Raw genomic sequence first — 22,420 nt, 5'->3', positions numbered from 1 at the left:
CAACAACAGGACGTGCTGTTCCCCCTAAAGCCTGGCTGCTTCGTCTGAAAAACGAGAGTGGCTGTGGCCACGGCTGCCACCTCGCCAGGCCATGGAGATCCCCAACTGGCAGGCAATGAGGCAGACGTGCCTCACAAACAGCTCAGCCTAGCATAAAAGGAGCCCCTTGTTCCAGAAGGATCCGGACCCCGGCGCTCGACAGACCTCAACTTCTCCCTCAGCCTTTGTGCTCAGAATTTCGCAGAGGTTCTGGGAAAACAAGGCAAAACCTGCGGCCTGCCATGAATTGAATCAAAAGGACTTTGTGAAACAAGAAGTAAGAATACGACCTTGAACCAAAGGAGATAAAAAGAAAGCCTCAGGGAGTGGGGAACAGAAAGAAAGGGGGGGAAAGGAAGGGACACGCCTGGGCGCATCAGGGAGAGCCGGCTGGAAGGAGAGGTGGGCCTCGAGGGCCGGCACCGGCCTTTCACCTGGGCTGTCAATCAAAGTGATGCGGAAGCCTCTCCGATGAGGGTCCCTCTGCTGGGTAACAGCCTGTCAGCAGTTCAGATCAGCGAGTCTTGGCACGTTTAACAAACTCTCCAGGATTACGGTGCACACTGCCATTCGAAAAGCTCTGACGACGCCCTCGGGAATCAGCCAGTCCTAGGTCCCCCTCTGGCCCACCTAGCCGCCATTCACTCAACAAACATTTGTTGTGCACCTACTGTGTGCTGAGCTGTTTCACATGCGGGCGATAAAGAAGGAAAAAGACGAAGCACCACCACCATCCCCCCCAAGGAGCTGACACTCTGACGCAGAAGCAGCTCATAAACAAGGGGTAAATTTACGGTATGGCAGTTGCTAACACGCACTATTACGGAGACAAATAAAACAGGGAGCGCAGAGACGAAGGCGGAGGACAGGGTTTCAGATGGTCGGCTACGGACTGAGCATCTGAGCATCGTCCGCATGGCCACTCCCACCTCCCGGCTTCCCCACTGAAGAACTGAGAGGAGCGGACCACTGGGGCGCTCGCGCCGCTGCTAGAGGCAGAGGAGCGCACGGACCGAGGTCCTGGCCCTCGCGGAGCTCACCTGCTACGAGGAAAAGCCGACGAGTGTGATATGCTATGGGGATAGACTATAGAGCAGAGGGGGAGACAGAGAGGGCCAGGAGGGAGCGCGGGTAAGGACTGCTGCTTTCTAAAAGGTGGTCAGCAAAGGCTTGGTGCTTGGGTGATATCAGAGCAAAGGACTGTGGGAGCAGGCCATGCAGACGCTTGGGGGAAGAGTGTTCTAGGCAAGGAGCGGCTAGTGCAAAGTCCCAGGCGCAGTCACGGGAGGCTGGTGCAGCTAGGGTGCACGTGACCGGGGAAAGTGGCAGGAAACGAGGTCTGAGAGGTGACCCAGACCGGGAGCAAGGAAGGCCTTGCTGGCTTTTGTGAAATGGGGGGGCCACTGGAGCGTCTGAGAAAAGGAGCATCCTGGACTGACATAAATTTGTAAAGAATCCTTTAGGTGCTACACAGAGAACAGACTGTTGGAGGCAGGGGATGAAGCTATGAGAGAATTCACATGAAAGGTGCAGGCGGCTTGGACCGGGGCGGCGGCAGCAGAAGTAGAAAGAAGTGGCTCCAGCCTCTGTGCACTCCGAGGGTAAAGCCAGCGGATCGATGGATCGGAGTGGGGTGCACGAGAAGGAAAAAAGCCAGGAATGATTCCGAAGGTTCTGGCCCAGGCAACCAGAGGGACGATGATGCTACTTATGAAGGTGTGGGCAACTGCAGGAGGCAGGAGGAATCCGGAACTGACTTTGGATGTATTCAGATGCTCACTGGATGTTCAAGTGAAAACATAAAATCGGCAGTTGGAAAGAAAGCAAGAGTTCAGGGAGAGGTCTTGGCCGGGATAGACATTTGAGAGTTGTCAGGACATCGATGGTAAACCCACAAGACCAATGGAGGCTCCAGGAAAGTGAGAAGAGGGGAGGGGAGGGCAGGGGAGGGCAGGGGAGGGCAGGGGAGGGGAGGAGATGACAAAAAGTCATCGATGAACTTGACAAGAGTTGTTTCCATTGGATTGGGGGTGACAGATGCCTGAATGGCCTGGATTTGAGAAAGGAGGGAGAAGAATTAGAATCAGAGCATACGTAGCTCTTTCGTGAGGTTTTGCTGCTAAAGGGAGAAGAAAAATGGACTAGTATCTGGAGGGGCTGAGGGGTCAAGATGAGCTTCTGTAGGAGTGACGGCAGAGAAGGCAAAATGTATGATGCAAGAGAGCGAGATGATGATGACTCGACAGTGTCCTCGAGCCCTCAAGGAAGGACAGGCGCACACGGAGGGGTTGGCCTTACCCGGGAATGTGGAGAACTCACTCATAAGAGCAGGAGGGAGAGCAGGGGGAGCGGTTCAGGCCCAGGAAGGTGAGTGAGTGTGGGGACGGGAGCTGGCGGGAGTTTTCTCATGACTGCCACTACTTTCTCAGTGAAATAAGGTGGGGAAGGGGCTTTGGGGGTTGAGGAGAGAAGGTGTGAAATGGCTGTCCACGATTGGAGAGCGTGAAGGGGCAGGCACCTGGAAAATGAATGGAGAAATCTTTCACTTCATGGCATCACGGGGGTGAGCGGCCACGAACCTGGAGCGAAGCCGCCAACGTGGTGGCATTTTCCTGCGGCCGCGCTCAGTTCTACGACACAGGCATGGAGCAGGTTTCCAGTGAGTGGACTTTTCAACACCAGAGGAAGATGACGAAGAGGGAGAAGCGCCGAGGACCAGAGCACGTTGTTCAGGGCGTGATTATAATGATGCGCGGGTGAGAAGTGGACGGCAGTCACGACGGGGCTGAGGGACCGCGAAAAGGGGGCAGTCCCTCCCTCGTGCCACTTCCGAGGGAACGGAATGCGAGGTCGCAGAATAGTTTACGTCGGATCACGGTGGGGACGGGTTGGGGAGCTGGAAATGAGGACAGGCTGCAGGGAAGGTGACACACCAGAACGGTCACCTCCGTGGATCATAACATCGCCAAGAGAGTATCGTTGACTCTCCCTGAGGGGAGGTCACACTTGGTGAGTTCAAAGAGGCCAATGCAGCTGGAGATGATGTGGGGTCAAAGGTAGAGGGAGCAGTGGCGGAAGACGGGGTTCGAGAGGGAGCAGGGAGCCAGGTCACAGCGAGCCTTGCAGGCCCTGGTGAGCCCCTCCCTTGGATTTTATTTTAGCCGTAACAGAAAGCGCATGGACAGCTCTGAGCAGAGGAGTGACATGATCGGACCTGCTCTCCCTGGGCAAGTTTCTTCGCCTCCTGCTCTCATGACAGTCTTACATGAAAGGGAATAATTATTCCTTTCTTTCAGGACTGTCATGAGGATTTGAGAAATCAAACAGGCATCTAGAAAGTTCCTCGTACCATGCTGGGAACTCTTGGTATAACTGCTGGGTGCCTGCCTTGTGCCAAGCTGTGGGGAGTATGTGGTCTCTGCCCAGCGGCAGAAGGCGATGAGTAAAGCAGCTGACCCGGGCTGCGGTACTAGCTCTCCACGACTTTGAGTGACTGTGGCCAACCCCTTTCTCCTCTCAGGATCTTAGGGTGCCCAGGTGAAAAACGGGAGGACGAAGAGGCCAGGTGAACTAGATGACTGTCAAAGTTCCACCCAGATAAGATGTCGGCTCCATGGCCCTATCTAGGTGAGACGGTCAGATATATAAACTATAAGATGAACATCAGTGAGCAAACCAAAGACAAGACGAGTCAGTCATTCCAGCTGGAGTTACTCAAGAAAACCTCTTGAAGGAAACGGGACTTGGGTGGACTATGGGTAGAAGAGGGAAAAGCATGTGGAAGGAGCCAGAAGTGGGGCTGGGGTGGGAAGCTGGGATCAAGCCACAGGGGAGCCTTCGCTATCAGGTGAGGACTTTGGAATTCCTTTGCACTCAAGAAAGTAAAGGCATGAGGAAAACTCAGAGTTTTGCTTGGTGCCCAGACTTAAAAAGAAGATGGTAACATCATCACAGGGTGTGGCACTGGTACCCAATGGCCATCTGGGACTTGGTGATGGGAAGTCAAGTAGCCGAAAAAAACCGAGCAGATGCAATGAAGCCACGTGCATTAAAAAAAAAATTTAAATAAAAATGCAAGTTTGAAAAGCGAAGATTTTCAAAACAGGTAGCACATCAGAGATGGAGGACAATACTGAATTATCTACTGTGTGCCCATACAGTGTGTGGGAGCTGCCCAGATACTGTTATTGACCCCATTATAAATCTGCCAAGGGTAAACTTTCTTATCCCTGTTTTACAGACAAGGAAACTGAGGCAGCAACGTCCACAGTGCTGACTAGCCGGGGATATTTGAACTGCTCCATCTGATTCCAAAGCCCTTCTCCCTTCCGCCATTCACAGCATGGCTTGTTTTGTGTGTTTTAATCCCAGACAAGCGCCCATTGCGCCGCCCAGCGGGACACCACGGGGACACAGAGCACAGGCAGGTGGCCAGCCTTCCGGGACTTCGTTTAGACGGAGTAACTGGTGCTGTCCCTACACTCTGACACCCGTGATCCCCACGGCGCCCTGAGCCCCAGAGAAAGCGCTGATGAGAGCTGGGGACCTCCCCGGCTTTTGGACACTCCGGAAGTTCTCCTGGGACAGGACAACAGGGGGACTTAAAGGCGAAAAGGGCCGCAGCTACTGAACCGTCGATGAGCAGGGCAGAAGGGTCTAAACTGTCAAGAACTTTTTCGGCCCTCGGGCCTCCTTTTGGGTGCACGTCTTGGGGTGGGGTCGTCGCGGAGCTGGGCGGCCAGGCTTGGGCGGAGGCCCTGCCTGCGGCGCGCCCGGAGCCAGGCAGGGAGAACCGACCGGGCCGCCGCCCCGCGCCCGCGGCCCGGGCAGATGCCCGCGCAGGCGGCCGCGTCCTGCCCGGCGGGCGGGAAGTGCGCGGTGGCAGAAAGGGCTCCTGGGAAATGTAGTTCCCCGGGCCCGGCAAAGTGGCGCTTCGGTCCGGCGCCTCCGGGGCAGGCAGCGGGCCGGGGAAGGTCTCCTTCCCCGAAGGCGCAGAAGTTGCGAGGGGGCTCCCAGCCTCGCCCCCAAATCTGAGCAGCTGCCCAGGGCTGTGGGGGGCGGCGCCACGTACCTTTCGGCTGAGGAACTCCCTGACCAGGGAGGCGGCCACCTCCTCCACGAAGAGGCCGTCCATGCTGCGGCCTCTGCCCACGAGGCCGCGGCCGCGCAGCCCGGCGCCCCTGGGTCCGTTGGCCAGTATGGCCGCGTTGCCGTGACGACGGTGGCGGCGCCCGGGGAAACTCCTCCCCTTCCCGGGGAGCCGGCGGGAGCGAAAGGGAGGAGCGTCCTTTAAACCGCTGAGAGCGGGAGGTGGGCGGAATCCCCCGGGCGTGAGCCCAGGGCGGCCCCGGGTCAGGCCGTGCTCGCCCGGCGGGGTCCTGGCTCGCGCCCCGTCCACCTGGGGGGCCTAGAATCAGTCACTGCTCCAACCAGGGTCTCCACTTCCCAAGATCAGAAACGTGGAGAACGCCGGCTCCTTGTTCCTGGAGGAGTGAACCCAGAGCGAAGCGGTCCCCAGAGGGCCACGGGCGGCCCCACAGCCGGCTCCCAGGCCCGCGGAGGCCGGCTGACCTTGGCGGCACGGAAGCCCAGGACTCTGTCTACTCAGCGCTGAAATTAAAGGACAAATTCCTCCCCTGCTTGGTGCCTGCTTTCTCATAACTAGATGGTTAGTTATTAAGCACCGATCAGTTTACACACATAACTACATCTTTAATCCCACAACCTCCAGACGATACGATGACTATTGATTGGTTCCCTTCTTCAAAACAAGACACCGAGATTGAAAAAGATTTAGTTTTCGCTGAAGACCACACAGCTAAGAACTGGCAGAGCTGGGGGTCCAGCCACACCCATGCCTGTGCCCAGGACCAGCTTCCTCAAACTCCGTCACTGGGGTCCCACCTCCACAACCTGGGCCCTAACTGCACATCATCTTATATATTAAGGTGCCTCACCAAGAGAGGACTGCCTCACTAAACACCACAGAACGAGCGGCTTAAACAACAGAAATGTATTTCTCACAATTCCGGAGGTTAGAAGTCCAAGATCACAGTGTCAGCAAGTGTGGAATCCTCTGAAGCCTCCGCTCTCCTTGGCTTGTAAATGGCGGGCATCTCCCTCTGCGTTTACAGAGTCTTCCCTCTTCGCTCATCTGTGTCCCAATCTCTTCGCCAGTCATATTGGATTATGGCCCTAATCTCATATTATTTTCTTCTCGAAAGGCTCTATCTTCAAATACACTCACATTCTGAGATACTGGGGGGAGGAGGAGGAGTCTGACCTCAACATATAAATTTGGTGAAACACAAGTCAACACATAACATCTATACTATTACTTATGAATTATTTTTTTAACCTACATATTTTAAGATGATTTTAAAAAGCAAGTGCTTCTAGACAGTGATAGTCACAAAAACATGCATTAGATGTGTTTGTTAAATCTCTAATATACGTTAAACCAAATACGTAACCAAAGAGTTGGGCATTCATCTCAATCATCATGCAATTGTGCCGTGTGACAGCACATGAACATAGAGAGACTGGGAACTGCAGGAGACCACGCGATCCTCTGTCCAGAGAGCCTTGCGTTACAGCTACGAATACTCACTGATGGATGTGTAATAATGACACCCAGTCAAGTCTGAATTTCAGGTTCACAATATTTATTTAGGATAAGTATGTCCCATGCGACTTTGGGGGCATGCTTATGCTAAAAAAAAAAAAAAAAAAAAAAAAAATTAATTTTGTTTATCTGAAATTCAATTCACTGAGCATCTTGTGTTTTCATTTGCTAAATCTGCCATCCCTTGTCCAAAGGCAGTGGTGTGCTCAGCTTACTGGTACCAGCTCATGAGAGCCAAATGTTACATTTTTAGGAATTTCGTGAGCCAGTTGTTAAACCACTGAGAGTGTGACATCAACCATGATGGGAGTATTTACACCATGGAAATTGGCACTCGCCATAATTCATATATCCAGCTGCTTTGGGAGGAGGGCTTTTTTCTTTTTAGAGATGGTTGTGAACTGTTTACCAATACCCCAGTGTCCGAAGGCCTCCTTGTCTTACACATACTGGGTAAAGACTGAAACCACATCCCTGGGTGCTCGAAGGTCACATGTGAGTCAGACAGCATCCGAGGGTAGCTGTCAGGCTTAGTGTACTAGGACGTGGAATATTCTACTCCTATGATCTAAGAACTAAATATGTTGGAGACTTAGGATTCTAAAACAAGAATGTAGAAAACTCAGAGTTTCAGAAGATGGAATGTTAGTGTTGAAAGCAGGGCCCGTGAGACACTACCCATTCCTAACGCCTCTCTAGCATATAGACGGGCCGAAGCCTCCAAGTCTGGCCAGACCTCTGGCTGGCACTCCTGGCTCATGGCCCCAGGGTTCTTTCGGGCCACAAGGAAGCAGACCCCTGTGTTGGCAGGTGATAGCGTAGGTCCGGGGACTGCACGGAAGCTACTTGGCATCAAAGACAGCGTCCAAGGCAGCCTGCTCCACCTCCTCTTCTGCACGTATGAGAACTCACACTTCCCCGGCATGTAAAACAAGAGCCGAAGCGTGACAGCGGTCGCCGGGTGGCTTCCCGGCTTGAGCGGTGAGGTGGGATTGCATGGCGCGGCATGGTGCACCCAGCGGGCACACTCCACGGCCGGCAGGGAGAGCATGCAGCCGGCGGGAGGAAACGCCACCAGAGCCAGCATGTCACCCGGGCTGGCATCACACTCGAGCACCTGCTTTGGACCACAGCCCACAGCTTCTCCTCCTTCTGCCACCGGTCACTGCAGGGAGAGGGTTGGGCTCGAGAAAGGCACGTCGAGGTCCCACGGGGAACGTCAGCCACTGTAACCCGCAGACGGCGGTGATCTCCGAACTGCCAAAGATTGCTGCCTTAGCTTCCCGCGGAGGAAGATGGTCGAGGAGACTGGACCAGGTAAATGCAGACAAGTTCCTCTAATTTCATGGGCGTCCCCTCCTCCTGATTCCCAGGAGGGACCGGGGCCCTAAGAGAACAGAAGCCCCAATAACATTCAACAAATGTTATCGGATAGATAGGTGAGTTAACTGATTAGTCACAGATAATTCATAGATGTAACTATTTTAAATATATAATATTAGGCAATGAAAAGCAAATCCTAGAAGATAACACAGAGCAAATTACTCTGCTATAAAGTTCGAGGTGATTAAAACTAAACAACGTGCTGTTTAGACATACATAAATATGTGATAAAAATTATTTTTAAAAGCAAAGGAACAGTAACTATAAAATTCATATTAGCAATTACATGAGGTAGCAGAAGGCAGGGCGCCAAGGAACAGGGAGAAGCACACAGGGGTCCTGATCATGTCGGAGCACTTGGGTTGGGTGGTGGGTTCACGCCACTGCATGGGATGTAATCCCAACAGGCACGGATGATAGAGGGAAGAGGAAGGATGGATGGATGGATGAATACAAATCATAACAAGTATAGACACAGAGGAAAAAGTAAAGAGAGGGAAGGAAGGAAGGAAGGAAGGAAGGAAGGAAGGAAGGAAGGAAGGAAGGAAGGAAGAAAAGAAAGGAGGAAGGGAGGGAGGGAGGAAGGGAAGGAAGGAAAGGTCCTACCATCTGGCCCTCAGCAGAGAGGAAACAGAGATTCTGAGACACCTGCCCCAGAGTACCCATAAGTCCAGGTACAGTGGACTTCGTGGGCAATGGAGTGTCAGGGAGAGGTCAGCTGAGCCAGGCCACAGGGCAGGGAGTCAGTCTGCTCCATTCCCAGGCCAAGACCTGGACCTTGGACCTTTGGGGAGGCCCAGAGTCGCTCCCCTAGAAGAGCGCTTACGAGCTCATACGTCTCTCGAGGCCCTCCTTGCCCACACGGCCAGTCGGCTCACACTTTGGTTGGCTCCTTGCATGGATGACACGGTCTCTCTGGGACATAAGGGGAGCATCAGTCTCATTCCGCCCAAGCCTGGCCCACATGAAACCCCTGAGGCTCTCTGAGCCGTGGCGTGGGCCCCTCGCTGAGCTTTCAGCCCCCAGTGTCCCAATCCCAGTCCGCCCTCCACCAAGCAGCCTCCCAAAACAAACGCGGTCACGCCTCTACCCTGCTGAAGCCTTAGCCCCCAGAAGGATGTCCCCACACAGCAAGACGCCCTGCACAACCTGGAGGCTGCCTCTTGCCTGCGCTCGGCCCAGCCATCTCCCGCCTGCATGTCCTTGCTGCCCAGCCCATGTTCCTGCTCTGAACGGCTTCCCACAAGGTGCGCAGGAAAGGGCAGTGGTAGGGAGAAGGGCCGCGTCGGGACCCCTTCCTTGCCCAGGGGAAAGGTCAGCCTCCATTCACTAGTCAGCTGCTAAAACCCCTGCTTTCCAAACTGCCCGCATTGTGCTCTTGGTAGTCCCAGCACCTTACGTCAAATGTCAGTGACAGGCAAGTCCTTTCTCCACGGTCAGCTGGGTCTTGGGATATTGGCTGCAGAGATGGGGACATATGAGATGGCAATGGCTCCCCATGGCCACGAGAGGGCAGCGCAGGGCAGAAAGCTGCCAGGGGAGGTACAGGGAGGACTGCCAGAGGCCTCCTTAGGAGAGAAACCTGCCTGCTCCGACCACCTTTAGGCCCATTGAGGTTCCGCCTGGCCTCACCCAGCAGAGGAGCCATGAGCTGGAGCACACGGAGGAGCCTGGGGACCCTCGGACAGGCAGGGCCTCTACGAAGCCCGAACCCTCCTGTCTTTGTGGGTGCTGGACACTGAATTTCAGCTAGGACTCGGGGGACTGGGGCTTTCGAAGCTAGTGTGCCTGTGGGTCTCCTGGGAGTGTGTTGAACGATGGGTTCTGATCCAGTGCGGCTGAGCCAGTAGGACCCGAGATTCTGCCGATGCTGCTGGTCCAGGGACCACACTTTAAGTAGTAGCAAGGCGGTAAGGAGTCCCTCTTGAATTCTGACTTTTCCTGGAATAACAGGCTTCCTGAGCACACCTTGGACTTGGCACACCTGGCTTCTCTGGCTCTTATCTCCAGGTGAGAGAGGGATGAGGTCCCAGCACCCCGCCCAGAAAAATGTCCCCTATTCTCCTTCTCCATCCCGGGCACAGTAGGCTGTTCTGCCTCTTGGCTGCCTCTACTGATGGGTCATTGGGAGCATCCAAGAATCACGCGTTCCTTCTAGAAGTCCACCCATAGAGCAGCTGTCTGTATTTCAGCCCTACTGGCTGTCCTGCCCTCCTGACTGCAGTGCCCAGCTCCTCGACTGGCCTGGCCCGCGGCTTCTCTAACTCAGCAGGTCCAAAGGCAAGCTCTCCACCCACCACCCCCGACTTGCTTCCCCTGCCATGTCCCCACCCCAGTGAGGACACTTCCATCCATGCCCTCACCCATCCCAGCCTCCCTCCTCTCTCACACTCGGTCCCCACGTCTCTCTCTCTCCCCGCCCCCCTGCCCCCACCCAGTGACTCACTCCCTTGGTTCTCCGTCTCTGCTCCCCACCCCAAGCCCTGTCCCCTCCGTTTTTTGGACTAATCCCTCCCTGGGCTGGATCCAGGACTTTAAGGACCTCGTTCCCTGCAGACGCCTTTCCCAGGCTGGGCTCAGCTGCCTGACCGCTGCTCTGTCACTCTCTCTCCTGGCTCCGGACAAGTGACCTGCATGTCGGGACCTAAGCTGCCTCATCTTCAACGGGCAGCCAGCCTCGCCCATCCCGAGGGGCCTCAGGCCCTTCCCTGGATGCGGCTGCCTTCTCCTTGGCCCTGGCATCCACAGGGGATGGGTTCTGTCCTGCTGGAGCCAAATCAAAGCTTAAACTAACAGGAAATGTGGAGATCCAGGGAAGAAAAACACAAGCTTCAGCTGAGGCTAGAATTCAGGAACGGGAGGGACCTGCACCTGTACCCCCCGTCCCAGACAGGCCCATAACGAGGCTTCCTCTGGCTTTTTCTGGGGTCACCCCATGTGTATACCCCAACGCTCCTGCCACACTGACTTTACTCAGCCCTCCCTGCCCCCGGGCCTTTGCACGTGCTGTTTGCGCTGCTGCACCTGCCCTCGGCCTTGGCTATGGCCATACTCGGTAGAGCCTCCTCTTCTCTCCAAACCTAGGTGGTTTACAACGCCACCTAGCGCCATCTTCCCTTCCCCTCTCACCCCCCGCATGGAGCCACGCGGCTTCGCAGGGCTCTGTTGACACGTCGTCTTGCTTGCGTGAGCCCGTGAGCCCCAGGTTGGGGACAGGTCTTAGCTACTTCTGTGCACGAAGGGCTGGGACATGGCAACGTCAACACGAAGATCCACACGAGTGAACACACCGCTCACTCGACCATCGTCCAGTCCAGTCAGCTCATTGTCACTGGTCACAGGGCCCCTGCTCCCAAAGAGTCCTCGGAGACCCCAGCCCTGTAGCACAGGGGACAGTAGAGTGTAGAGGTCAAAGGCATTGCCACCTGGGTTTCAATCCTGCCCCTGACACTGGGCGAGTTGCTTAATCTCATTCTCTCTGCCTTTGCTTCATCATACACAAAATGAGGGTGATGGTGGAGATTAAACGAGCTCGTATGAGTTAAGTACTCAGCGCTGTGTCTGGCTGGGGGCCGGGGTGGTGAGGAGGAGGCAGAGGGACTGGCATGATTGAAGGCTGTGGGAAGGCGGCGGGAGCAGATGGGGCGGGCTGGAGCTGGTGGGGCCCAGCTCAGTGGACAGGAGACCGGAGAAGCAGGGCGGGTCCCCGTAAACAGGGTGTCACGTGCCAGGACCCCTGATGCCTCCTCCTTGGGAAGGGGAGGGCCAGGAGCAGGGGAGGCCGCAGTGCTTCTCTGTGGCGTGGAGCACGTTTGTGGGGACAGGGAAGACTTCCTGGCGGAGGTGGCCGTGACCAGCCTCTGCCTGGGTGGGCGGGCAGCCGCGTGTGCCTCGGGAGGAGGGGGCACCAGCGTCCCCAAGGAAACGTGGTCTGAAAATACTCACTGTATAGATGCTCCTGCTCCTGCCGAGGCCAGCCCAGCGGGGACTCGACGGGGGCCCACGTGGCCACGGACAGAGTGGCCACAGACGGAGAGAGCGAACATCCATAATTAGGTGAGAAATCCATTTCCTGCTGTTGTTCGACTACCCGATACACTGAGAAGAAAGCACCGCGTCTTTCTTTGTAATGATAACTTCTGGATCTGAGAAAGACGTTGGCTGTCAATTCCGCTGGCCAGCAAAATACCCGCCCGGCCTCTCCCCTGGAGTCAGAGTGCTCGTTTTGGGCGTCCAAAGGCATAACCGCTTATTTTTCCTTCAAGACCACAGGGGAGGGAATTTTTTCTATGGTGGCAGCAAAGGCAGAAAGCGTCTGGAAATCCATTAAGAGAGCCCGGCGCTCGGCGCTCAGACAGCCAAATACGCCCCCTCGCTCTTGCATAGCCGGGCAGTGGGGAGTGACAAGGTGTGACAGAATCCGCAAAGTCATCGGAAGAAGGGCGCCGTGCCTGGAGCCCGCCCGCCGCCCGCCCTCCCCGGGAGCTGGCCGAGCGGATCTCAGTGCAGGCCGCCCTCCAAGACCGTGGAGGCAAGCGCCCAGTCCGTGGGGGGAAGGCTGAGGTTCCACGGCAGCCAGCAGCTGGGGGCTCAGAGCCCGGGGTACCCACGTGCAGCGAGGTCGCAGCCAGCGGCTAGCAGCCCTGGACTCCGGGCGCAGCTGGACTGCTCCTCGGCTACGGGGCCGGGGTGCGTCATGTGAGATGGCAATGGCTCCCCACATGCAGGTGGTGGACGAAAAGGGTGTGAGGCCTTCTCTCCACGTCAGCATGTTCCCCGCACAGAGGAGGCCGGACAAAGGACAGCAGGAGGGCCAGTTACTGAGGGCCGGAGCAGCGTGGCCGCCAACTGCCGGGTGCGTTCCTGGCCTCGGTTCCTCCACCCACATCAAGAAGACGGCAAGGACAGGCACGCGGCGAGAGCACCGGCGGTCTGGGCTCAGGAACGCGGCGCTGGGCCGGAGGCAGGCTGACCGGTGTCTGGAGGGGCTGGAGCGGCCGCCCCCCAGGAGTCCTCCCGGCCCTCATACTTGCTTCTTCTGGGTCCCCGTTCTGGGACTGGATCTCTGCTCCTTCTCTTGCTCATCTCTTAGCATCGCTCTGTCTCGATGGAGCAGGTTTATAAAAGAGAAGGCGCTTAAGTCACACTGAGGTCCCTGGGCGGAGCGGGGCTCACATCTCCCCTAAGCCAGGCGGTTCACAGACAGGGCTGTGAGGCAGTCTGCTTTATAAAGCTCTGGTCATCCTTTGATTATTTGGAGGTGTTTTTCAACCGGCCTTGCTCACTAGACCACGAAGGCAAGACTGTGTCTATTCCCAGCACCTAGCACAGTGTCTGGCCCATACTAGGTGCTTGATACATAACTACGGAGTGATTCAAAGTACCTCCATTCTACGGATGCCGGAGCCGAGACTCAGAGAGGTTAAGGAACCTACCTAGAGCCACATGATGAAAAGTGGCGGGCTGGTATTCCACCCCGCCGATGCCGGCAAAGCAGGAAGGGGTGGTGAACGCAGGTGACTCACCTGCTTAGTGCTGACGCCTTTACACCTGGGTAGAGGGGCCAGGAAGGCAGCTTGCAGGGTCTGCCTAATTCCATGGACAGACAGACAGACAGGCAGGCAAACCCAGATTTGAGTCCTGGCTCTGCTGTGCAAACAAGCATTGTGCCTGAGCCTCCAGATGCTGCATCTGTAAAGCGTGAGTGACCATCAGGGCGCTTCCCCCTGGGCTGGTGCGAGGATTAAATGAGAGGCTGCATGGGCGCGCGCAGCCTGGGTCCTCGTGCACAGGCACGGGGCACTTAGTGGCAGGTGGCTCTCTTTCCGGGGATTGTCCTCTGTCTGGGGAAGGACTCCGGGACAGAAGCGCCATTGGCAGAACAGCTTGTCTTCCTTCTAGGAAAATTCCCTGCCACTTCTGAGAACTGCCTCTGCTGCTATGGTGGGAGAGGTGACCTTCCAGAAGCATCCTGCGCGGCTTCCAGGCAGAGGACTTTGTCGCAGGACAGAGAGCCTCTGCAGCTCTCCCCTCACCACCCCTCTGAGGGGCCACCTGGTTCCCCGAAAGCTCTGTGTGCAATCCCACCTCAAACCTCGCCAGGGCTTCCTTCTCTCTCTCTCAAGCTCTAGTCCTTCAGCTCTGTCCCTGTCCTGTGCCCCACTCCCATTCCCCATGCCCCAGGAAGCCTTCTTTGGGCCCGGCCCTTGTTGGGGACACCTTCCTTTGACTGCCCGCAGCACCCACAGCTAGAGTGGTATTTAATCCATGCATTCATTCACTGTTTACTGAGCACGTACTATATACAGGCAGCAAACAGAGAGGACACAATTGATAAAACCCCTGCCTTCTAGGTGGAACTTTGCCTTCTAAATTGGGAGGAAAAACAAAACGAAAGGGAAAACAAAAGGAATAAGTAAAATCTATATGAAAAGACAATTACGTTAGCAGCAATAGAGCAGAGCCCGGGTGAGGATCTGTGCACGCGGCGAACTGAGGGGTGTGAGACGGCTCAGGCGGGAGGGGGCGAGGATGTGGCGTCAGCCGGAGTCTGGCTTCCGCTGTCCCAGCAGCGCAAAGAAAAAGCCGGAGGGACGTTCCAGGCCAGGGAGCTCTCCTTCTGCACGGGCGAGGTCTGCAGGGGCAGCTCGGTGACGGGGTAACGGGTGGCTCAGGGCAGGGCCTCGGTGGGGCACACCAGCATCCGCTGCGGTGTGGCCAGGGGGCCTCTGTGAGGTGACCTCTGAGGCAAGGGTTGAGAGAGTGAGCCTAGCGGGTATCTGGGTAAGTGTCCTCTCGGCAGAGCTAACGCTAAGGCCCTGAGATGGCAGAGTGCCTGGTATGTTGTGGGGACTGTGTGTGTGTCTGCGTGTGTGTGTGTGTGTGTGTGTGTGTGCGTGTGCACGTGCACACAGGATGTGCATCCTGCAGGCATGGTTGTTGCTTGCGTAAGGGTCTACCTGCACACAGTGGACACGGGTGCCTGCAGGTGTACGTGTGAGTAGCGAGTGTGTTGTTTGCGTAGGCACGTGTGTGTGTGCCCAAGGCAGGGGGGCGGGACAAGAAGAGAAGGGGAGAGGTGCAGAGCATGGGGGCAGGAGGCCCACGGCCCCAGCCCGGGCCCTGGGTGACTTCCTGTGCATGTCACTGCGGAAGAGCGGTGGAGAAGGAGAAGAGGCTCACCGGAGACCAGAATCACCCTCAGGCCCAAGCCGCCTGGCTTAGAGGGCTTTGTAAATAATGCCCCGAATAATTAAAAAGAGGCTGCTTGCTCCCCCACCTCCCGCCTCCAGAGAGAAATACTCATCTGCAAATAAATGAAAACCAAACCCGGCAATTTGCATGACTCCAGCGCTCAAGCTGCACTAAGCCGCCAGGTCTCTTCAAGATGCTTGTGGACCACGATGTAGTTATGCTAATGAGCTGCTCCAGGGGTAGCCCTGGTGGCTGTCTCCTCTCTGAACTGTCCCCATGGATGAGGCGAAGGGGACTGTGGGGTTAATGAGGCCCCCATTCATCTCTGAGTCATGTTTCTAGAAGGCTGTCTATGTGGACCATTCACTCCCTGAGTCTCAAGCTCCCCTGGCTGCATGTGGCCTCTGGAAGCCTCCGTTTACATTTGGGGACTGGCAAGAAGGCTTTAGCTGATCTACACAGCGGGGAGATGTGCTGGCATTAGATGAGCTGATGTAACAGACTTCAGAATGAAAAAAAGGCTATGCAAATTCAAGGTGGAACTACATTATGCAGCCTAAAGTTATCAGCAGAGGCCGGTCTGAGCTCCGCTTCCGGAGAGAAAGCACCCGAGGTCCCGAGTTTATCGTCCCTGGACATCAGGGTCTCCCCAGGAGAAAGGTCCATCTTGGTAAGCACGAAGAGGAGCCCCGGCCAGGAGGGCCTGTGACAGGCCAAGGGGCCAGGCCCCCACCTCGGACAGAACCCAGTGGCCTCTGCCCCAGGCTAGCTGGTGGCAGTAGCTCTGGCCCAACTGCTGGCTACCTCATGGCCAAGGCACCTCATACATGAAAGAAGCCAGGGGGACTCTCAGAGTCCAGAAGGAGGGATGTGTCCTGCCTTCCAGGGGTTTGTGTGCCGCCCACATACAGGCTCTCCAGGTGGTGGCCTTGCCATGCTGAGAACCAGGGACCCCATATCGTCCTGGAAAAAGCCCAGGGAAGGAGAGAAGGAGTTGGATCTCCTTCTCTCTCTCTCTCCACCCCCCCCCCCTCACACACACACACACACATACGGGAAAGAAGACCCATGCCTCCGTCCCAGCTCAGGGCTCCAGCCACTTTGCCTCCTGTGTCCTACACACAGAGCACTCTGTCCCCCCTCAGTCCAGCCACCGAAGCCAATTACTGACACCCAACTAATGAGCCCTTGCTGGACCCTGGGCTCCCAGACAGAGCACAGGAGCCCTCAGGCCTGCCTGGAAGGACAAGAAGGGGCTGGTTATGTGTTCTGAGCTAGGGGGCCGCAGAGGCAGATTTATCCCCCTTCCTATCTACTTAAAGGGACAGAACTTTCTAGAATACTGTACCCTGCCAAGGAGCTGGAATCTGATCAGATGGACTTGCTCCCCAGTCCCGGGGAGGATTATCTGGGCAAATATTGCTTTCAAGTTCATGTTGGCAGGTAATAGACGGCCGTAGTAGAAACAGCTGGCAATTATGAAGCTCCTACTATGTGCCAGCACCTACCATGTGCCAGGCACGGACCTTCCATTACCTATTAATTTCCGCTTCAGCTAGGTGCCATTGTTCAGGTTTTGTAGACAAGGCAACTAAAAATTGGTGAAGTCGAGAAATTTGCTGAAACTCTCGCAGTTGTCAAGTGACCTGCTGGCATTCGAATGTCCCCTCCCCTCATGTCATCATTACTACGATGGAGTCTCTAGGCATTCATCTCCTGGTGACAAATTACCACAAGGTTGGTGGCTAAAAACAACAGAAACGGATTCCCTGACAGTTGTGGGGGGCAGAATTCAAAATCAGGCGCCGGCAGAGCCGGGCTCCGTCCAGGGCTCCTCCCGCACCCCCTCCGGGCTCTGGGCGCAGTGTGATTCCAGCCCCGGCCTCCGCCTTCACATGGCCTTCGCCCTGAGCGTCTGTGTCTGCTTGTCTGTCCCTCACAGACATTCGCGGTTGGACTTAGGGCCCGTCCTGATAATGTGGGGTGATCTCACCCTGAGGTCTGTGCCTTACTTACACCTACAAAGACCCCCGTTTTCATCTAAGGTGACATTCAGGGTTTCCGGGGGCCACCGTTCAACTCACTACACCCTACGTAGGCAAGGAGCTTGCCTTTTGTTCACAGGTCTGCTCCAGGAGACTAGAGCGGGGCCCGACTCATAGCAGGTGCTCCGTAAATACTTCCGATAGGAACGAATGAGTACGTGAATCAATAACGCAACACAGCTGAGGATCGACACTTGGCCTGCCGGACGCCGCCGGTTCCCACCTGAGGCTCGCTCCACTCCTTAGGCTCTGAGGCCTCGACGCCTCACCATGTTTACTTTTAAACATGACTTCTTTCCCAAATCTGATCATGAAGAAACGTCAGACAGGGGACATATCCTACGAAATAAACTGCCTGGGCTCTACATAACCGTCAAGGTCATGAAGGACTTGGAAAGGTCGAGGAAATGCCTTGGATTAAAGAGAATAAAGGCACGTGACCAGTAAATGCAGTGCGTGACCCTGGACTGGTCCCAGCCAGGGAAGAGAGGCTATGAAGGACGTTATGGGGACAACTGGCAAGATCTGAATATGGAACACACGGATGAGCTAACAGTACATTTATGTTTCCTAATTTTAGTCAGTGCACTGTGGTTATGGAAAAGAATGTCCTTGTTTTTAGGAACTGCACACTGACGTATCTGAGGCATCGCGTACATAGATATGTATGTATGTAATGTGTAATGCACACATGGAATGCATGGGCATGCACACTCATAAATTGAATGAACAAAGATGAAATGTTAACAATAGATGAATCTGAGCATCTGGGAGTTCTTTGTACTTTTCTTGCAACTCCTCTGTAATTTGAAATTATTTTTAAAAACAACATTAAATTTAAATCGGTCACACGTGGCTATGTCACAAAACTCAAAAGGTAGAAAGGATTCCCAGGCGCCCGAAGGCAGCCGCCACGGCCAGCCCCTTGGCCGCCCTGGAGCTCTCTCCTCTCCCTTTTGTCCTGGTCACTCTGACCCCAATGTCGGCAGCGGTGGGGGGGGGAGGGGCGCTAGGCAGGGAGAGCAGCTCCTGAGGGGGAGAGGGAACGGATGCCCAGCCCTGGGGAAGCTGAGAAGGCTGCTGCTTTTGTTCTGGGAGTCGAAGGAGCACGTGGGCAGGACATGGGACACAGGCCCAGCTCCCCGCCGGGCTCGCGGGCCCTGTCCCTGTCCTGCCCACTCCTTCAGCCCCCGCCCTCCGGCATCCGGCCCCCACCCGGGATGCCAGTTACATTCCCCATCGCTGGTCCTCAGCTTGGGAGGGCACTGCCCCCTCCAAGGGGGTATTTTTCCTGGTCAAAATGCCCAGGGAGTGCTACTGGCATTTCGTGGTAAGGACAGATGCAGAAAGTCCCGAATTACTTGGGAAGACATGTTCCCTTATCCTCACGGTCCTCATCCAGTAACTCCAGTCAGCCACACCAGGTCGCACAGCCTGGCTTTTACATGTGCTGTGCTCTCTGCCAAGAGGGACTTCCCTCTGTGCCAGCTGGGGCCCCTTGCATGCACAGAGAAGGAGCTTGGACTTAGTCTCCCTGCAGCTGGGAGCCACTGACGATCCTGGACGGGGGACCCGGCTGACTCTGGCCCGAGGTATCTGCTTGCCTGGCCCAGGCCCTTTCTCCTGGAAGGTAGGCCTTGGGAAGGGGAGCTTTCATGAAAACCACATGGTCTTTCCCGGTCAACTTTTGCTGAGTGGCCATGGTGTGGGCTCTAAGGCAATCGACTGCACCAGGAAAGCCTTTCCAAGGAAAAGCTCCACGAGTCACTGATGACCACTCCCTGGAAGACAAACGGAATGACCTTTGCGGGGGCCTCCCTGTGTGTTCGGCCCTGTTCTTGGGCGTCTATGTGCTGGGAGTAGATGCAAGTGGACACATGAGATATTCATTCATCCCTTGACGGGGGCTCCATCCTCACGAACTCAATCGAGCCACCTTCCTAGGCCCCAACTCCTAACGCCACCACATCGGGGGTGAGGGGAGGGCTTCAACATGAATTGTGGGGCGCGGGACACAAACAGTCCATAACAGTATGCATGCAATCTGCTTTTCCTCTCGGGCGGTCTCATTGCACTTCTCCAAGGAGCTGAAGTGTGAGCAGGACTTTGAAGGGCTGGGCAGGGCCGTGAGCTGGGCTGTGAGGTCAGAGTGACGTCCCCTTCTCCACAAATCCATCTTTCCCGTCCTAGTAGGCAGGACCCCCGCTTTGGCTAGAGGCAGCCCCTCGCTGCTCCCCAGTCCCATCTCTGCCCAGATGGGCAGCCTCAGGCCTCCACGGGCCCCTGCGCAGGGCCGAGCTCCCCAGACAGAGATGGGGAGGCTTGGAAATAAAGTTTCCCTCCGCACTGGGCCTGGTCTCTGTGGCATTGGGCTGAGTGCCCCCACTCAGCAATCACGCAAAGGGAAGGCGGCAGGGAGCAGGTTCACGGTTCCCCACGCAAAGGGAAGACAGGGAGCTCTGTTGTACACAGCAAAGCCCCTTCCCTTCCCTGGGCTCCTCCCCATAACCCCCATATAGGCAGCAGAAGCAGCATGGGGCCGGAGCTCCCTGCCACAGATAAGCACGTCCTACAGCCAAGGAATGTCGGAGCGGGCTGGCAACTACAGGGCGGGGCCCCTCTGTGGACAGGCATGGAAATGGAGGCCACAGAGGTTGCAAACCTGGTTAAGAGGATGCTGGGTAGAAGTGGAGGCTCCTCTCTGGTCCTTGGACCCCTTCCTTACCGAGTGAGAGAATGGTGACAGGACCCCAGGTCCAGCACGGTCCAGGCACATGGGAAGCCTCAGTGAATGCTGAATGGGTGGACGAGTGGGTTGATGAATAGAGATGGGAGAGAGGGAAGGAGGGAGGGAGGCAGGGAGGAAAGAAGGCAGGGAAGAGTGGATGGATGGACGGATGGATGGATGGACGGACGGACCGACACTCATCTGAAAGATTCTGAGTAAGCTCAGGGACGCACTACATTCTCTCATCTTGGAACGGACAGAACAGTGTGAGAGCTGGACAGGATTCCATGAACACCTGTTCATTAATTCAAAGCAGTGTAAATTGTGGTCTACCGCAGGGGTCCCCAACCCTTGGGCCGTGGACTAGTACCGGTCTGTGGCCTGTTAGGAACCAGTCACGCAGCAGGAGGCGAGCGGCGGGCAGGGAGCGAAGCTTCATTTGTGTCTGTAGCCGCTCCCCAGCGCCAGCATCACCGCCTCAGCTCCGCCTCAGATCATCAGGCCTTAGATTCTCATAGGAGCACCGGTCCCTGGTGCCAAAAAGGTTGGGGACCGCTGGTGGAGAGTGCGGCCTCTGGAGTCAACGTGGGTTGAAATTCCTACTCCAGGACTTGCTCGCCGTGTGACCTTGGGAAAGTCACTAACCCTCCCTGAGTCTCGATTTCTTCCTTTGTAAAATGGGGGTAATACAAGTACCAATTCACAGGGTGGTTGTGAGAATTAAATAAGATTATTTATGTAAAGTGCTTAACACAGTTCTTGGCATGTGAAAAGAACTAAACGTAATATAACTCATTACAACTTATTAATCTCAGGGTCACTTACGCGCTTCTCTATATTAATAATAGTAGGATAAGAGCGACCACCCTCCGGTAGCTCCAGCTCATGCAGCATAAAAGCCAGTGGCCTTGTAATGGCCCACAGGGCCTTGCAGGGCCTTGCTTTGTTCCTTCTCCACATTCCACCTGTCTCCCCCTTGCTCACTCTGCTCTTGCCACCCTGTGCCTCAGACATGCCAAGCACGCTCCTGCCCCAGGCCCTTGGCACCTGCTCCTTGCCTGGCTCCTTCCTCAAAGAGCCTCATGGCTCACTCCCGCATCTCCTTCGAGTCTTTGCTCAAATGTCCCCTTCTCAGTGACGCCTTCCATCGCTCCCTTTAAAACTGCGCCATCCTGTCCCCCTCTAATGCTTCGTTTCGCCCATGGCACCCATCAGCAGGTGACGTGCTATGGCCTTGACTTAATCGTCGTGTTGATTGGCTCCCTCCCACAGCAGGATCTCAGATCCACGAGGGCAGCGACTTTCATCTCTGTTCCCAGTGCTGTAACGGTGCCTGGCACATCGTAGGCCCTCAACAAGTAGTGGTCGAATGAGTAAATAATATGTTATGAGGATGTGCCAGACCTTACTGCCTCTGTCCAAAATCTCGGTGATCCAAGTTGAAAGGAGGCAGATGTCCAAATGGAAGTAGAAACAGTTCTCATGGGAAAGGTGGCCTTTGCCCCGGGCCTTGGAGGGTGGGGAGGACGTGCTTAGGCAGAGCTGGGAAAGGGGCATTGCAGGCTGCGTGGCAAGTCAACCAGAGACAGGGCTGGGCCCGGAAGCCCAGGCCTCCTCAGCTCATGGGGTCTCAGCCACGTCCTGCAGAGGAGAGGAAGGGCCTAGGGACCTGAAGTACAGGGGTCCCCAAAAGCAGGCCAGCCTGCTTTGTGTACCATTCTTGGGAAAACGGTCCAGGTGACTGTGGAGCCATAAACCAGATTTATTTTTTTGTTTGTTTGTTTTGCTTTGTTTTGTTTTAGGCAAGGTAATCCTTGGTTGACCTCACAGATTGCAAGGACCTTGTCAGTTTACATTCCTTGATGTTTTTTTTTCTTTCTTTTTTTTATGCCTACAGCACCTGGTCTTCCTAGGTGGTCTCCCATCCAAGGGATAACGGGGCCCCACCCTGCTTAGCTTCTGAGATCAGAAGGGATCCAGCTCGTTCAGGGTGGCATGGCCGTAGACACAAACCAGGCTTTTGCACAGGGTGTAGGGGAGGTGGGAGGTAAGCGGCAGCCCTGGGGGGTCTCATGCCAGCTGGGCAGCCAGACCCCAGGGAGATACGAGGAGCCTTCTCATCAGAGCAGCTGGAGAGATGAGTTCCTTTCACTGAGGAGGCTCCGCCCCCTCTGTACTTCTCAGAAACTCTGAGTTCTCAGCCCACGACAGCTAGAGTGGGAAGGCAGAAGGCCTGAGGGCATGAGTGAAGCCCATCACTTTAGATGATTGACACATCTAAGTGTACCCGCCCCCCCCCCCCCCGCACTCCCCACATGGCAGGATGCCCCCTCTCCTAGCAGGGACCAGAGGAGGCTGCTGATGAGCAGCGAGCCTGTCAGGCCCAGCCCCACAGGGCACCCACAG

General features: G+C 55.7%; 1 protein-coding gene and 1 pseudogene across 3 annotated transcripts in view; both read right to left on the bottom strand.

Annotated features, from left to right (window-relative positions):
* The window catches only part of MINDY4 (MINDY lysine 48 deubiquitinase 4), a 94,282-nt gene extending 88,944 nt beyond the window's left edge, over window positions 1–5,338 (bottom strand). Inside the window, exon 1 of one of the 3 annotated variants that reach the window (XM_036230445.1) lies at window positions 5,111–5,338. In XM_036230445.1, coding sequence (XP_036086338.1) covers window positions 5,111–5,173 — 63 coding nt within the window. In that variant the 5' untranslated portion in view covers window positions 5,174–5,338. The remainder of the gene's footprint in view (window positions 1–5,110) is intronic. The other 2 variants (XM_036230444.1, XM_016123824.2) reach the window with 2 other exon arrangements.
* Window positions 5,339–21,902: 16,564 nt separating this feature from the next.
* Window positions 21,903–22,021, bottom strand: LOC118611209 (annotated as a pseudogene).
* Between the last annotated feature and the right edge of the window lie 399 nt (window positions 22,022–22,420).

This window comes from Rousettus aegyptiacus, unplaced genomic scaffold (assembly GCF_014176215.1).
Source record: "Rousettus aegyptiacus isolate mRouAeg1 unplaced genomic scaffold, mRouAeg1.p scaffold_m13_p_13, whole genome shotgun sequence".
Taxonomy (NCBI): Eukaryota; Metazoa; Chordata; class Mammalia; order Chiroptera; family Pteropodidae; genus Rousettus; species Rousettus aegyptiacus.
This window is presented reverse-complemented; position numbering and strand designations above follow the sequence as displayed.